At 37.6% G+C, this 17,138-nt stretch overlaps 1 protein-coding gene across 1 annotated transcript; it reads left to right on the plus strand.

Annotated features, from left to right (window-relative positions):
- Window positions 1-501: 501 nt before the first annotated feature.
- On the plus strand, window positions 502-11,786 carry LOC131968314 (H-2 class I histocompatibility antigen, Q9 alpha chain-like). The gene is made up of 6 exons (XM_059329136.1): window positions 502-1,539; window positions 1,624-1,726; window positions 3,337-3,603; window positions 6,653-6,928; window positions 7,442-7,744; window positions 9,972-11,786. The coding sequence occupies exons 1-6, from the start codon at window positions 1,534-1,536 to the stop codon at window positions 10,097-10,099; spliced, it is 1,083 nt and encodes a 360-aa protein (XP_059185119.1). The 5' UTR covers window positions 502-1,533; the 3' UTR covers window positions 10,100-11,786.
- Window positions 11,787-17,138: the final 5,352 nt, after the last annotated feature.

Here is a 17,138-nt window from a genome sequence, read left to right on the forward strand (position 1 = left end):
CTACTTGGCCTTGATATGACTATTTGTTTGTAACTGAATAACACTGAATGCACCATATTCACGATGTTTGTGCTGATTGTATAATCTTGTTTTTCTGACAGTTAAACACTCCTTGAAGATTTTTATAACTGGATCTTCTGGTGATAAACTCAGGTATTGATCAGCAGAAAGAGGTTTGGTCAACCAGAGCTCAAACCTCAAAGTAACAAATAATATAAATACTACAATGTCTGGATAAAAGATGTGACACAGATTGATTTGTTTGTGTAATAATCATCAGAGGTGTTCAGTTTCTGTTGTTTGAGCAGTTTTCAGCGTCCACAGCTTCAAATCAGCTCCGGAGCATTTATTCTGTAGGACAGAGCTGAGCTGATCTGATGCTTGTGTTTAAGAAGCTCTCTGACTCGCTTTCTGCTTCACTTTTATTTATTTTCATTCCAAACTCCAACAATGAGGTGAAATATTGTTTCATGGAGACCACCTTGTGTTTTATGATATTGTTTGTCCTGATAGTTGACCTGATGTGTGCCAACACCAGTGTGCAGCCTGTAGTGGAGCTAAACTAAACACTTTAACATGCTGACATATTTCATAGAACAGCTCATTAGATAAGAACTTCAGAGGGGATTTAATATGTTCCCCTCCATCTCATTTAATAAGCAGATGGTTTGACTGCTCACATATCTGTTTAAAATAACAGATAAAGCCAGTCTGTAGATCAACTGCAGCTTTGAACCACTGGGGGCAGCACCTCACCTCATTTACTCACTATAACATCCAGGAAACCAAACTTGGATTTGTTGTTTGTTGTTGATATTTTTGATCAGGACTGTTTTAAATCCCAGGGCAGCCATACAGAACAAAAGAACAATAAGACACTACTGAATCCCCACAAACTGCTCAGTGTCTGGTCTGTAGCTGACAGTAACCTCTGACCTGACACAACATTTCTGCACATTTCATTAGTCTGCAAAACATGTTGACAAGATGTGAGCAGCAGAAAGAATAAAACTCCTTTCATATGTGAACAAAGTTGAGTGTCTCCCCGTCCTCTTACACAGGCTGAAGTAACATCATATACAGGAGCATCTCAATGAATTAGAATATCATAGAAAGTTTATTTATGTCAGTAGTTCAATTCAAAAAGGTGAAATAACACATTATATAGATCCATTATACACAGAATGAACCATTTCATGTCTTCATTTATTTAATTTATTCTTATTATAATGATTATGGCTTACATTTAATGAAGACCTGAAATTCAGTGTCTCAAATGTGAATATTGCAAAAAAAACAACAACATAAAAAGTCTGTTTAATGTGTAAATGTTGTCCTCTGAAAAGTCTGTCATCTATATGACTCAATACTTGGTTGGGACTGTTTGACTTGAACTACTGGAAATAGTCTTTTCTATGATATTGTCATTTATTGAGACGCACATATACTTTCACTTTCGTTCATAACCTGTCTGAGCCTGTTTGACCTAGATACAAGTGACGTCATGCTCAGAATAAATTCCCATTGGCTCAGATGAAGGTTTGTTCAGCGTCACCTCTTGTTTTCTCCTCGTTTCAACTCTGATTGTGGAGCAGGAAGGATGATCTCTGTTTCTCTCTTCAGACAAACACACAAAGCTTCACTCTGGTAAATCTTCAGACGGTCACAATGCAGATCTTTGCTGCTCTGGTTCTCCTGGGAACAGCCCTGCATGGCGCTGCACCAAGTGAGTTCACATTGTTTTGTTGGTTTATTGTCCAAGAAACAAAATGCTTCATGTCTTTCTATACTGTATTTATGAGTTTCAGCGTTTTAAGATTGTCTTTGATGTTTATTTCCTGGACTTCTGTGTATATTATAGAAATATTAAAAAGTAACAACCCATCATCTTAAAGTTGACGTTAGTAAATCCTGTCTGTTCACCTCATTGAATGATCCCTATAAACTTTAGTTGAACTTTTGTAAAGAGGGATAGTCAATACTCTAATCCTGAAAAGGGCACAAGTGTGTTTTCATCAACTTTTATATCTTTTATTTGTGTCATTATTTTATATTATCAGGACCATTAAGACCGATACGGTCTGATCATGTTAATGTTAAAATGGCAGCATGACGTACAGCGCAACAACTACACCTGACTTCAGGGTGCGATTCTGGGCGGAGCTTAACGTCTGTTGAGGTGGGTGGAGTCAAACGTTGAGGTGGGTGGAGTCAAACATTAAGGTGGGTGGAGTCTGTTAGATTTACTCAGTGGCACCACTTATTGATGACAGCCATGAAGTACACTTCTATTATTATTATTATTGGCTGCATTTAAACAAATAAGGAGCATATTTATGTGTTATCGGAATTAAACAGAAATACATATATAACAAGATTAGATAAACTATTAGATAATGTAATAGCAGGGATACCACAGCGCACAGTGCAATAACAAGATGTCAGTAAAAATGTGATATAACAAATAAGGAAGTTTAAAGCGGCATTAAGGCTTTAAAAAAAAAAGCTGTTGTCATTCCCATTTTCATAATGCCAACCTCAACGTTTGACTCCACCCTCAACCTCCGTAGAGCTCCGCCCAAATTGCACCCTGCAGTCGGGGGCTTCTCTCGCGCAACAGTCCAGGCCACATTTCGAAAAATAAATTTTAAAAACAACATTAAAAGACTTATACTAAACGGTTCTTGTCCATAACTACATTTAGTGCTCTAATACAAGATATTAGTGTTTTACGGTCGTTTCTTATATAAAGTGTGTCGCTATTATTCCGTCTGTGTCCGCGACTGAAATGTTTATTTTCCTGTTGGAGTCTTCTCCCTGAACACTGATGTGAAGTCATGTTGGGTCAAACCGTTTTGCTGAACAGTTAGTTTTTCTTATCACTATATATATTTTTGGTAGACTACATGGACTGCTGTTTTTGAACTCGAGTCCATTATAATTCAGGGAAAAACAGGAGTACCATGTGTCCAAAGACCTACAAGGAGCATAATTAAGTGTTTGGTATCTTTATTGAACTCAGAACAAGCTGAATATAAAAGTATATGTGCACATATGCAGTGAAAAAAAATCATAGGTTTTTTATTTTTATTTTTTTATCTGAAAAGTCAGTTGGTATCGTTGTTTTCCTGCTGAAGCCAAACAATTTCCTGCTTTGTTGGTACAATATTTGATATTGTTCACTAATGTGTGTAAACAGAATAACTTAGACTGTAACATTATATATTTACATTAACTATTAATTAATTAATTTCTGTGAGCAGGAAAATAAGATTGTTAAGTGATTTATAAAACTGTTATATAAAAACTGAAATGATGACTTGTTTTTTCTTACAGTGACTCACTCTATGATGAATTTCATCACTGCATCGTCTCAAGTCCCAAACTTCCCAGAGTTTGTGTTTGTTGGTTTGGTTAATGAGATTGAGGTAGTGCATTATGATAGTAACAGCAGGAAATATGAACCCAAACAGGAGTGGATGATCAGAGTCACAGGAGATGATCCTCAGTACTGGCAGAGGGAGACTGAGATTCTATTTGGTGACCAGCAGCTCTTCAAAAACAACATTGAAGTTTTAAAGCAGCGCTTCAACCAAACTGGAGGTTTGTTGATGTTTCACTTTCTACTGATAAAATGTTGTTTATTGTGTTGTATATTTTTATATTTTCATCCTGTATTTTAGTACACAGATGTTAACACACACACACACACACACACACCCCATTGTCAGATGAAAGTGTTTGACAGCTTTTCTTGACTGAAACCCAGTCAGACACTGAGACTAGTGAATGCTGCTATACTACATGGATACAGTGTTTGTGTCCATCCCATAATAACCAGCAGAGATTATTAACACTTTATCTCCACTAGATTAGATCAGAGTAACTCTACTGAACTGCCCACAGAGAGTCGCTCCATAATAACTCTACTGCAGGAACCTGTTGATCTCAACAGTTTAACAACACACAGCTGATAGAGGAACATTACTGCCTGGTTTCTCAAAGTGTGGAGCCGGGACTGTAAAGGGGACACAGGCTGCTTCTGATGGGTCCTCATATGAGAGGAGGAGCGGTTTGTTTTAATAAAGCTGCTGACAGGACGACATAGTGAACGTCTCATTCAGATCAGTGGTTTAAAGAGTTTAACAGCTCCACTCTACCTACTAATACACAGTGTGTCCATCCCATAATATACCTTTATATGTTGTAGAAGGACAGATTATATTTGTTTATTTCACTTCACCACAGTGTGTGTAGGTCATAATATATGTATATAGTGCTGAAACAATTAGTCTATAAACTGTTTGGATGATCAACAGAACTCACACATTTTGATAATCAAATAATCATTTAAGTCTTTTTTTCAGCAAAAATGTCAAAAAGTTTCTAGTTCCAGTTCCTCAAATATGAGCATGATCTACTTTTCTCTGTTTTATATCATTTTATGTTAAATACTGTTCCGTGTTGGTTTGATGAAAGAGCAATTAAAAGATTTCTCCTTTTGCTCTGAGGACTTCTGAGTGTCCTTTTTTCGTTACATAATCAATGACAACTGTAATTAATTTGAGCCACAAATATTTAGAAAAACCACAGATGAGATTAGATTATCTTTACTTGACCAGTGGATCTGTTCCATAATAACATCAATAGTGCTGAAACAATCACTCAATTAATTGATTAGTTGATTGACAGAAAAGTAGTCGACACAAATTTTGACAATCAAATAATCATTAAAGTCTTATAGAAGAGGACATTGTTGGACTGATCCACTGGCTGCAGGGTCTCAATGTAACGTTCAGTTCAGGTTTAATCAGAGTCTGATGATCAGGACTCCACCTCAGTGTGTCTGTTCCTGCAGCTCACATGAAGCCACACCACCTTCAGCAGTGGAGACAAACTGGTGTCTCAGTGGAGACAAACTGGTGTCTCAGTGGAGACAAACTAGTGGTCTCAGTGGAGACAAACTGGTGGTCTCAGTGGAGACAAACTGGTGTCTCAGTGGAGACAAACTGGTGGTCTCAGTGGAGACAAACTGGTGTCTCAGTGGAGACAAACTGGTGGTCTCAGTGGAGACACTGGCCCTCATTTATCAAGCGAGCGTAGAAACGAGCGCAGATCTGAGCGTATATTTGGTCTTGCGACAGGGTCCACGTGTGATTTATCAAACGATCGTATCTCTCCAATCACAGCGTAAGAATGATCGGCTGTTGATAAATGTGGCGGCTCGAAACGAGCGTCATTTAAATACCACGCCCTAATATATACCCGATTTAGAAGACTCGCCTTCAGAGTTTACGACACCGAAGGACGCAATGCGGCCAAAAAGAGGATTTTTTCACCCTCTAAACTCAGCTTTATTAGCAAAGTGCACCATTACGATTAACAATAGGGGCAATATAGACATATTAAAGAAATACGCAGCGACGGAGGTTTATGAAATAAAAGTACTTATAGTTATAAACTCAAACAAGTCCAGTGATTATTTTACATTTGGAGCACGGACTTAGAAGTTTTCAGCTTTTTGGTTGAAGGAAGTAAACAATGTTTTAAAGTAAGTTTTAATTCTAAAAGAAGAGGAATTTCTCAGAGGCAGAAAGTGAAACGCTGACGTCCAACAGCTGCAACACAACAAACTGGTTTTGTTTGGCAGCATAAAAAGTGAAAAAGAAGGAAATCAGTGGTGCTGTCAGCAGAGTAGCGGACTATTAAACTCCCGGCGAGGTTTGAGTAATTACATCGTTATATAAAGCCTAATAATCTATATAATATCCGAATATTGCTATTATTATGATGGAGAGATATTATTCTCCTCTTTACATTTACTAATAATGATGTCCTAGTCAGAGGAGCGTGTGGCAGCGCTGATTGGAAATGTTTCTATTCGGGCAGCACCGATGGTAAAAGAGACGCTGACGCTCCGGTGTCGGAGCTGGATAATAATAATAATAATAATAATAATAATAACAGGAAACAGCAGAAGACAACAACATTTAATGTCCTCGGCTGGTATTCTGTTTAAAGAATTTCACGATCGCAGGGTTTATTTATTTATGGATGATGTTTTAATGATAAATTATGTAATCTAAACATGTTTTGCTTTGTCACTATTAAAAATCAAAACACCACAGAGTTTTATCAGCTCCAGGCATCGATACAATAGTCTAAGATCAATTCTCCGACTCAGACGTGTGCGCTTCACGCTGACTCAGATTTGCGTACACGAGCTGAGAGCAGACATGAGATCTGATCGTACCGTCTGCTCACGTCCAAATTGATAAATGCCGAGGCTTGCGTAGAAATCATCTTACGCCCACTTTACGCTCACTTTCTGACGTACGCTCGTTTGATAAATGAGGGCCAGTGTGTCTCTGTGGTTAAAGAAAAGAGGATATGAAGAGTGTTAGGATGTCCCTCTGTTTCCCAGCAGTCTCTGCCTCTCTGTCTCTCTCTAAGACGTCCACACTGTCCAGATGATGGCTGGCTGTAAGTGGTTGTCATGGAGACAATAACAGCAGGAGGTGTAGATTCTGTGTCTGAGTGTCTGTGGATCAGTGTGTCTCTGTGGTAAAGATGTGATATCAGCTGGTGATAGATGACTGGGCTGTGATCTCACTCTGGTTTACTGCAGTGTCTCTGTCTCTCTGTCTCTCAGGTGTCCACATACTCCAGAGGATGATTGGCTGTGAATGGGATGATGAGACTGATGAGGTCAAAGGTTATGAACAGTATGCTTATGATGGAGAAGACTTATCATTGGACCTGGAGACAGAGACATGGGTCGCTCCAAAACAACAGGCTGTCATCACCAAACACAAGTTGGATAATAATAAAGCTTGGATGGATCGGTACAAACACTACCACACCGTGTATTGTCCTGAGGAGCTGAAGAAGCTTGTGAACTTGGGGAGGAGCTCTCTGCTGAGAAAAGGTAGAGTCACATGACCTGATGTAGTTTAATGACCACGACAATGTTAATATGTCTTCTGTGTTTCCAACCATAAGTAACATTACAATAAATATAAAGCATACAGAGGCTGAATCTGTCTCAGTTTAAACACATTTCTATTTCTCTCTCGTCTCTTTATTTCTCTGACTCAACACATTTATCCCCACTCGTCTGTCTCACACTCACTGTCCACTGCACTCTTTAATCTGTCTCACCTCTCTTCATCTGTTTCTTCCCTTCTGTCTCTGTTAGAGACTATGAAAGGGCAGAATATCACTTTGCCTTCGCGGGCTCAATATGAACGCCGTAAGGCAAAAAGCAGGCAAAGATCTTTCCAGCAATATAGCGGGACATTTGCGGGACGGCACTATGAAAGGGGCTTTCTTTTATCAATTAATGAGATGTATTTGCATTGTATACATACTGTATATATAGTGTATTAAGGTAGTGATAGTAATAAAGAACCTTTAAACTGTGTTTCTCTTCTCTCTGCAGACCTTCCCTCAGTGTCTCTCCTCCAGAAGACTCCCTCCTCTCCAGTCAGCTGCCACGCTACAGGTTTCTACCCTGACGGAGCCATGATGTTCTGGAGGAAAGATGGAGAGGAGCTTCATGAGGACGTGGACCTCGGAGAGATCCTCCCCAACCACGATGGATCCTTCCAGATGAGTGTTGACCTGGACCTCTCATCAGTCAAACCTGAAGACTGGACCAGGTACGACTGTGTGTTTCAGCTGGTTGGTGTGAAGGAGCACATCTTCACCAGACTGGAAGAAGAAAAGATCAGGACCAACAGAGGTGAGACTTCTATCTGTCTTTGTTTTGTTTACAGTTTCTTCTATCTAGTTTTTTATATATAATTTTAAGACTTGGATCAGAAATCGTTCTGCTGTTCACTTGTCCTGTGAATAGTTTGAATGACACTAAAGTTAATCTTGAATCTCTCTTCTGCTTTAAGTATTAAACCAATACATTTACCCACTTCTGCACCCAGAATTATTACCACAGTTTGTTTTGTGTTGCCTGTCCAAAGTTTGCTTAAGCTTAAGTTGAAATAAAAAAAATATAAATAATAATAATTTATTATCAATTAATTTTGTTAGGTTTTTATCACTTTTAGAAAGTCAATTTTAGTTTTCAAATCACATTAAAAATAAGTATAATAAGTATAATCTACACATTTTTTAACAATTTGTATCCACAGTTCAGAGAGAATACTATATAATAATCACTGTATTGACTGAACTACTGGCCAGTTTTAGAGGCTGAATAATGGAATAATTTAATAAATATTTGAAAGAACGTATCTATCAGTAAATTAGTCAGAATCAAGTTTATTGGTCGAGGGTCTTAAAATTCAAAATGGAGTTTGTGTCAAAAACCCACATATGGGACAGAAACCAACACAGACATGCAGCTAAACAAAGACAACAAAGTTATAGACAAGGATAAACAAACAACAAATGGATACAATAATTATTTACAGATAAGAAGGGATAAAAAATAACAATAGTAGAACAAACTAGAAAATTTCCTAAATAAAATTGGTGGAAATAAATTCTGAAAGGGCCACGGGGGCTACTGCCGGTGTGTGTACACTATGATGAGATTCTTCAGAGATTTCAAACAATTAATACTAGTAATGTTATGATACTATATAATATACAAGGAGCACACCTACAACAAGCATTCCTTTTCAAGTATTTATTTATACAGCAACCTATGACCTTTAACCTCAAAATGTGTGTGTGTGTGTGTGTGTGAGAAACATGTGTATCTGGTGGACTGTGCGCGCATGTGTGTGTAACTGTAATTATATAAAGTTACATGTGTGTCTGTCTGGTTCTCTCTTTCTGTGAGAGATACATCAAAGGCTTTGGGGTCGACCAATCAGAGCAGAGCAATCAACAGAATTAAATGCCGCTGTAAAATGTTCCGGAACAGTGACAGCAGCCAGAGATGGACGGACTGGAATTTCTGGCCTCGAACAGAAAGCATTTTTGGCAAAACCATAATAAAACTGAGTTCTTCCTGAACGTCTAGATATGTTTTTTGTGAAGAAAATTGAAGAAATAGCTTTGTAAGAGCGATCTGAAAAACTGTTAAATATGCTTTTATTCAGAAATCTTCCTGCGTTTTTAATATGGGAGCCAATGAGGCTGTTGGTGGTGTTGGTGGATCATCTGTGCGTCCTACGCCCAAACTATAACTCTGACAGCTTTACCAGAGGATTGTAAATGGTAAATGGACCTGCACTTATGTATCGCTTTTCTAGTCGCTTTGCGACCACTCAAAGCTCTTTACACTACAGACTGTGCTCATTCACACACACATTCATACTGGTGGCAGAGGCTACCCTAAACGGTCCCACCTGCCACCATTGGGAATTCATTCACACACCGATGAACGCAGCATCGGGAGCAATTTGGGGTTCAGTATCTTGCTCAAGGATACTTCAACATGTAGGCTGCGACGGTCGAACCACCAACCCTTCGGTTGGGGGCCAACCAACTCTACCAACTGAGCCACAGCCTCACAATTGTGAGTGAGAAGACTAATTTTCCTACGTTTCTGTGTATAAATTATTTCTGTAGAGTGGAATTTGCGGCCTGGAGCGCAGTTTTAAAATTTATTTTTTGACAGTTTCTTCTCTCCCTCTACACTCTGGCGATGATGTCACACACTGTGACACGAACATTCCGTGCAATACACACCCATTATAATCTCAGAATTTCTCCAAAAATGATCATGGTCATTGAACAGGGATTGATAAAAAACTATATAACCAATCGAAATGTGGATTAATACACCGATACACAAGACTTGTGTCTACTGTTTAAAGTTTAAATGGAGTCTCTAGGTGAAATTATGCTATTGCTGTAGGGGCCAGTGCTCGGTGTGATTGCCCCGTGGCCCTAACAATGTATACAGGATTGTGTTCTAGTGGACAAACTGACGTTCTTCTCTTCTGACCTGCTTCACCTGTTCAGGTTGTGACTATTTCTTGTTGTTTTCTGCTCAACAGAGAAACCCACTGACAAGAACGGCATCAACATTCCTGCAGTCGTTCTTCCTCTCGTCGTCCTCCTCCTCCTCCTCGCTTTGATTGGATTCTTAGTTTACAGAAGAAGAATAACAGGAAGATGGTGTTAGAAGATACTCTGGCATTTGGCATTTGTGACGACTAAAACAATGTGTGTGCCGTTCATATTTGACTTCATACAGATTTTCCATAACAAAGTTGAGATTTTAATAAAAGTGTGAAGAGAAAGGCACAAATTATTTCAGAAACTTTCACATCGGGAGGTCAGATAAAGTGTAATATTAAAAAGTCAAATATGAACCTGAAGAAAAACAGTGACACCAAATACAGAAACAGTGTTGAAAAGGATTACAAATAAATAATTTGTTTAAAAAGCATATTAGCTAAATGCTTACAAAATGTTCACACTAGTTAATGAATCATGGATATTTGAGGTCTAAATGAAGCTGTAAATATGAGGCTTTGTGGAATTTCACTCTCCAAACCTCTATGGTAAATAAATCAGATTTTTATATATATATTTTCTATTTTCTCTTTAGGTTTATGGACACATTTTGCACTGTGTCTGTAGTGCACTATGGCACATTTAGCAGATATGTTTAATAAAACAGTGGTCATAAATAATAATAAATATACATTGTGCGAAAATCTGTGTAATATTAACAAAGGATGGGTGGGGGGTAAACACACTTCCATTATTTAAGTTAAGTTATATAAATGAAGTTTATGTGAAATGTCTGATTCCCTGATGAGATTTATGAAACATTTTTGATTTGACCTCTGCAGAATTTCTCACATATGAGAACGATGGACGACTTTGTGTTTCATTCTGAAGTGAACAATCATTTCATTTGCTTTGAATTCTCAGAAATCCTTCTTTTGCAATCGAAAATATAATGCAAAGAAAAGGCCAAATGTCCAAACTGTTTTTAAATGAGTGACATTTTCCTGGTTAACAGATTCAGCAGATGTGGTTTAACACAAACTGGTGGTGAGCATAAATATTAGACACAAGCCTGAAGTGGGAGGTGAGCTTCTCAAGGGTTTTAATATTTATAATGTTCCACTTAAACATGTTAAATCCAGAAACCCTGTGACAACACTGGACAACATGTGTAAGTTGTTGTGTGATGCTGGTGTCTCTGTGTGTCCTGTCATGTCCCGTACAACACTTCTAAACTCTGTCATGTTGTGGAGAAGATCTCTGATCTGTTTCACAAGGTTTTATGGAGAAGAAGCTCTTTTTCTTTAGTTTTATTTGGTGAACTGGATTCTGTTCTTCACTTAAAAAGTACACCGGTGTGTAAATCATCATGTAAAGATATGGTGTGTATAATATATAAAGCTATAAAATAAATGTTTCATCTGGATTTCTAGAATGTTTTGTTTTAATTTCCTTCAAATAACTTTTCTTCGTTCATTGCTCTGAAAACTTCTTTTTATGGCTCATTTTTAATTGTCAGCTTTTATCATGTGTCAATATAATATCAAGATAAGATTAATTGTGTAATGTCTATTAGTAAACTTTATTTCAATTTCTTTCAGGGTTTTTTTCTTAAATTTAGCTTGTGTTTATCAGACGTTTTAATTAGTCAGTTTTTATCACGTTAGTAAAATAGAACACTGAAAGTTGTGAAACCTAAAGTGGGAAACTGTTTGTTTGATTTTCTTTCAAAGCTTCTTTTTATGACTCTTATTTATTTGTTTGAATCCGGCTCAGAGTCTTTTCCTGCAAGTCTCCCCCTTTCACTCTGTATCTCTCCCACTATTAAATAAAGCTGAAAAATGGACAAAAAATAGTGTTTGTGTGTTTGTGTTGTTGAGAACATTTCTGTTTAGAGTGTAACAGCCTCCATTTAACTACAACTTGTAATGATCAGGGTTTATATAATGAGTATTGTTCTTCTGAAAAAGACAACAGTTAAGAGTTATTATTTGTTGTTTGTTGGGGTTCAAAGTTTTACAGATTTTTTTTTTCAGGACAACACTATGGTCTCAATCACTGGTAAAACATCTTCAACAATTCAACAATTTGATGTTTGTCAAGACTTTTATTATTTCATCAGTATCTATTTGTAGCTCTGAATACTTTATTTAAGGGTTTTGTACCTCTTGGTTTTATTTTGAAATGTCCGTGTGGCTTCCAGTGTTATTGATCACAGCAGTTGCATCCAGGTTTTGACAGAAGCTGCAGCTAACTGGGAAATAGCCTGCTAATAATGTGTAGCTGGTAAATATGATGTGTTGTTGATGTTTACCACACTGTTAGGCAGTTTGGAGAATGTGATATGAAATGAGAGTTATTTAGCGCTCACGGTTAGCGCCGCTAGCTCCCGTTAGCATGCTGGGCTAACTCCATTGGCATTCCGGGTTAGCGCTTAGCTAGGTCTTGCTAGCATTTAGCTATTAATGTTAGCTGTGTTTAAGCTTTTGGTCCGCTGTGTTTACTGCAATTCATTACTTTATTCATAAGAAGACATTTATTGACTATAGTTTAAAAGAGTCAATGTTTTGTTTATTGTAAAAAGTAAAAATAGCTATTTAAGTTACAATTTCATTAATATTATTATATGTAACCTGTTATATGTGGTTTAATCATTTCAGGTTTAGGACCTGTGGTCATTTTGTGATATAATAAAGGAAGACCAAGGATAACAGGAGTTATTGCTTCAGAGTGCTTCCTGTCAAGCCTTTTCGGAGGGCTGAATTTAGAAAATCCGAAAACAATGTTGAAAGTATAAATAATGGCCCCATTTAGAAGAAAATAGAAGATGAAGAATCGTATGATTTGGGGCGGGGCTACCTTTGATTGACAGGTCACTAACAAGACGAGCCGTCATCAGAGAGAAGCAGAACAATGCGTATCCATGGTAACGTGGCAATAAAGTTATATTTAACAGTTTGGTCTCATAACTTTGACCCTTTAACTGTATTTTCACTTAATGACAGTTTATTTGAACATTTTGTTCATTAAAAACATCTTGTTCAGCGTTTGGTTGGACTAACAGACTCTCCAATGAGTCGCTGTTCATTTTTCTGAGGTAAGAGGGAGGCATAAAAGAAAGCCTTGCCCCCCCTGCTGCAACCCCAGCTGGCAGCAACGAATTAAAAGAAAAGTTACGTCCGATTTGACATTTACCAGCGCGAGTTTCCAATGTCCGACTGCAGTGAATGCAGCACGAGTTTACGTCAGAGCGGCCGGCAAGAGACTGATTTGTTTTGAAAACTGAGTGGCGCGAAGCGAGGGAGCCAGGAGTCGCGAGGAGAGAAGAGACGGCGGGAAAGAGGTAAAAACTGATTAACTATCTATCAAGAAATTAGATTATAATGAAAGCACAGTGCTAGCATAGTTGTAATTCTGGTTTTGTGATGATAAAAATCTGGTTGAAGAAAGTTATTTAGTTAACTATACATGTAATGTTAGCTAGGTCTGACGTTAGTTCTGTGTAAAGTAGGCTACAAACGCTAATATTGATTAAAAGTTACTTTGAATTTTACAGAAGTGAAGAGGAAAGGTAGCATACGTAGTTTTTTCTCACCAAAGAGATGAAAGAAATAGAAAATGAACAACTGAGCAAGGTAGACGGAGAAGATGAGGTGGAAGGAGAGAAAAGATGAAGATGAGGTGGAAGGAGAGAGAAGATGAAGATGAGGTGGAAGGAGAGAAAAGATGAAGATGAGGTGGAAGGAGAGAAAAGATGAAGATGAGGTGGAAGGAGAGAGAGAAGGGCAACAGAAAAGTGACAGAGAAAGAATACAAGGCCAAGGCGACCAGGGACGTTTTGCTATAAGCTGTATTTAAGAGACATTGCTTAGACTTCTTCAAATAAATATAAATATTCATGTTTGCTTATATATGAGTAATTGTGGAAACTTGTCAGTGTGAAAGTGTGATGAGATGGGGACAGAGTTTTAATATTTTGTGAAGTGTATTTTAGATCTATTGCTCAGATTAAATTCCAAAATTAAACAAATTAACCTAAAAATACTCTCCCAGGCTAAAATGTTAGTGTGTGTTAAACACAGTCTGATGGTTATAACTTATCAATGACAGTTCAGATTAGATTATGTTTTACTAGTCATTATATTGTATAATTAGTTCAGATGTAATGCAGTTTAAATTTCTCCTCCTCTCCATCTTCTAGACATATCCAAGTCCAGGTGTGAGGTGCCAGTGTGAGAGAGTTTCCCTAAGACCCTCCAGGGAGGAGCCAGGAGAAGCTTCAGCAGCGACTGGTACAAATCTCACCCCTGGTTAGAATACTCTCACTCAAAAGATGCAACTTACTGTTTTGCTTGTAGGCATTTTTCACTCCCCGATGCTCCAAGGACTGTTTTCACCTCATTCAAGGGTTATCGTAACTGGAAAAAGGCTACAATGAAAGACAGTGGTTTCTGTTCTCATGCCAGATCTGAAGGTCATGTAAAAAGACTGAGAGACAAACTGGGAGAATGTGTGTTCTGAGTGAACAATAACAGCGTTGTCCAGAACCGTGTTTGAGTGCCTTGACCCATTTATTTCCAGTGTATTTATGCTCACCTTAGTACAGCTCAGTTCAATGGTCTTCATGGGTAAGTTTTTCTTTTGATAGTTTCTTCTTGTCAAAAACTGTTTGCTTCCCCTCTCACATATCTGCCACTCAACACCTGTGTCTTACCTTAATGCCTTTCCTGTGATAATGCCCCACCTACAGTAGTGTTACCATACTTCTATCTCTTATTAAGTGAGATCACATTGTATGGTCACGTATTCCTAATATGAACTGTTTCACATGAAACCTCAAATGCAAGACATTGATTGCATGAGATTAAGTTTGTCTGTATGAGTTTGTAAATGGCAGCCCGTGCCCTTTTGTAGTGTGTACATACTATTTGTCATCAAACAGTGATAACTGATTAAATTCAGTATATATATGTCTGCCATATGTTGCCACCCTTCAAAAACTCCTGCCTCCCCCTTGCCACCCCATAAATATTTTTCTAGATCCGCCCCTGACTACGTCCATTATTTATAGTCTATGACTTGAATCTTGAGTGTGTTTCCTTATGTCACCACTAGAGAGCAACATAACTCTGAAATGGGTCAGCTGTGAGAGAAGTCACTGCAGTGAAACAATCTGCCAGAGAAACATTCCTCAGTCTTTCCAACTACAACTTCCTTTTGAGTCTTTAGAGTCAGGTTCATGAATATCAGTTTATCTAAACTCTGTCTAACTTGCTTTTCCCTCCGTATCTCTCACTCTAAAATTAAACTTAAAATTCTGTTATACATCATAATCTGCACTCACTTTTATTCCTCCCATTGGACCTGCAGCTCGTCTCCTAAAGGGGCGTGGCAGTAACTGAACTCACCTGACAGGTACAGGGACTGAGAGGTCAGTGAGCCGTCTCGCTTGGTACCTGTCTCTGTTGACACACCTTTATTGAGAGATAAAGAAGTTCCTCATGTGGCATCTCCAGGTACGATCACCTTTTTAATCTTTGCTTCACTTTTCCAGTCAGCTCTGATTTTGTTCCTGTGCAGCTAAAACACGTCTTTATATTTATTTATTTTAACTTCTACTTGGCCTTGATATGACTATTTGTTTGTAACTGAATAACACTGAATGCACCATATTCACGATGTTTGTACTGATTTAATAATCTTGTTTTTTCTGACAGTTAAACACTCCTTGAAGATTTTTATAACTGGATCTTCTGGTGATAAACTCAGGTATTGATCAGCAGAAAGAGGTTTGGTCAACCAGAGCTCAAGCCTCAAAGTAACAAATAATATAAATACTGCAATGTCTGGATAAAAGATGTGACTGATTGATTTGTTTGTGTAATAATCATGAACATTATTGTCTCAGTTGGAATAGTGAGAACAAAAGATTTAAGTTTCCTATTAAACCTTATTAAATTCTATAACTTTTTATAAAGTGCTCCAACAGCAATAAGAGAGGGTGGAAACAGAGAAGCTATATGAAGCACCAAAGCAAAATGAAAAGCAGGATCATGTGTTCAACATCAACAGAGGTGTTCAGTTTCTGTTGTTTGAGCAGTTTTCAGCGTCCACAGCTTCAAATCAGCTCCGGAGCATTTATTCTGTAGGACAGAGCTGAGCTGATCTGATGCTTGTGTTTACAGTTTTTCTCATGTCACTATTTACATTTGCTCAACAGTTAATACATTTCTCAAAACAACTAGTACAAACTGCAAATCTATCTATCTAAGTCCTGACACCATGTTTATGAACCAGATAGTCAAATGTCTCTGTCATGTTTTCATTATGTTTAGTTTACTCTGGAAATGTTTCAATGCAAAAAAGTCAGATCTTGGTGACGCTACCTGAAAATGCTCCAGACAGACTTTATACTATTTACACAGCCATTTGAAAACTACAGTAAAGTTACACATTACTGTATTTAGTGAGGTAACTAAATACAACACACGGAATATGTATGATTCATATTTTGCTGCATATGCTCTTTTCAATTCTTATTTGTTTACAGCATTGTGCAAAAGGAACAAACAGCCTTATTTACAACAAAGATGACGTCCCTTTGAGTAGAGATGTAACAGTCCAGAGTCACAGTGTTGTAGAAATGGTCCTCACTATGTCCTGATGGTTCATATATGTTGTAAAGTGTTTATGGTTTATGGATTCAGCTCTGAGTGATTGTAGAGAAGTGGCTTATCATTGGTTCAACTAATGCTTCACACAGCCCTTCATCAGTCTCATCAGTGGAAGCTGAGCTTCACCTCAGAGAAATTAATCAATTCTGGAAACATTTTCAGTAAAAATAAAGAGTTAAAAACGTAAAAAAAAAACTTGCTTGACAGATTTTGACAACTAGTTCAACATTTTTGTATGTAATGACTCAAGCAATGAAATGAGGACTATTAGTTTTATATGGAATGACTATCCAGCATTCACTAGTATAGTTAATTTTGACTGATGTGACATAAGCAAATAATAAAGTTATAAAGCAGCAGAGAGTTGTATGAAAGCACTTGATGAATGTCCAAAAACATTTATAATGTGTTGTAAGGAGAAACTGCTACTATGATGACTAAATGACTAAATGTTGTGGAGGTTGAACTAACTGTTGTGCAAATGTTAATATTGATGTGAGAAATGCACCAAAGTGACTGAGAAAAACTGTA

The sequence above is a fragment of the Centropristis striata genome, chromosome 3 (assembly GCF_030273125.1).
Source record: "Centropristis striata isolate RG_2023a ecotype Rhode Island chromosome 3, C.striata_1.0, whole genome shotgun sequence".
Taxonomy (NCBI): domain Eukaryota; kingdom Metazoa; phylum Chordata; class Actinopteri; order Perciformes; family Serranidae; genus Centropristis; species Centropristis striata.

Bases quoted from the DNA above. Each gene is read 5' to 3' on its own strand.
- LOC131968314 (XM_059329136.1), top strand. The intron at 1,727-3,336 runs GTGAGTTCACAT...TTTTTCTTACAG, and splicing joins CCTGCATGGCGCTGCACCAA to TGACTCACTCTATGATGAAT. The intron at 7,745-9,971 runs GTGAGACTTCTA...TCTGCTCAACAG, and splicing joins AAAGATCAGGACCAACAGAG to AGAAACCCACTGACAAGAAC.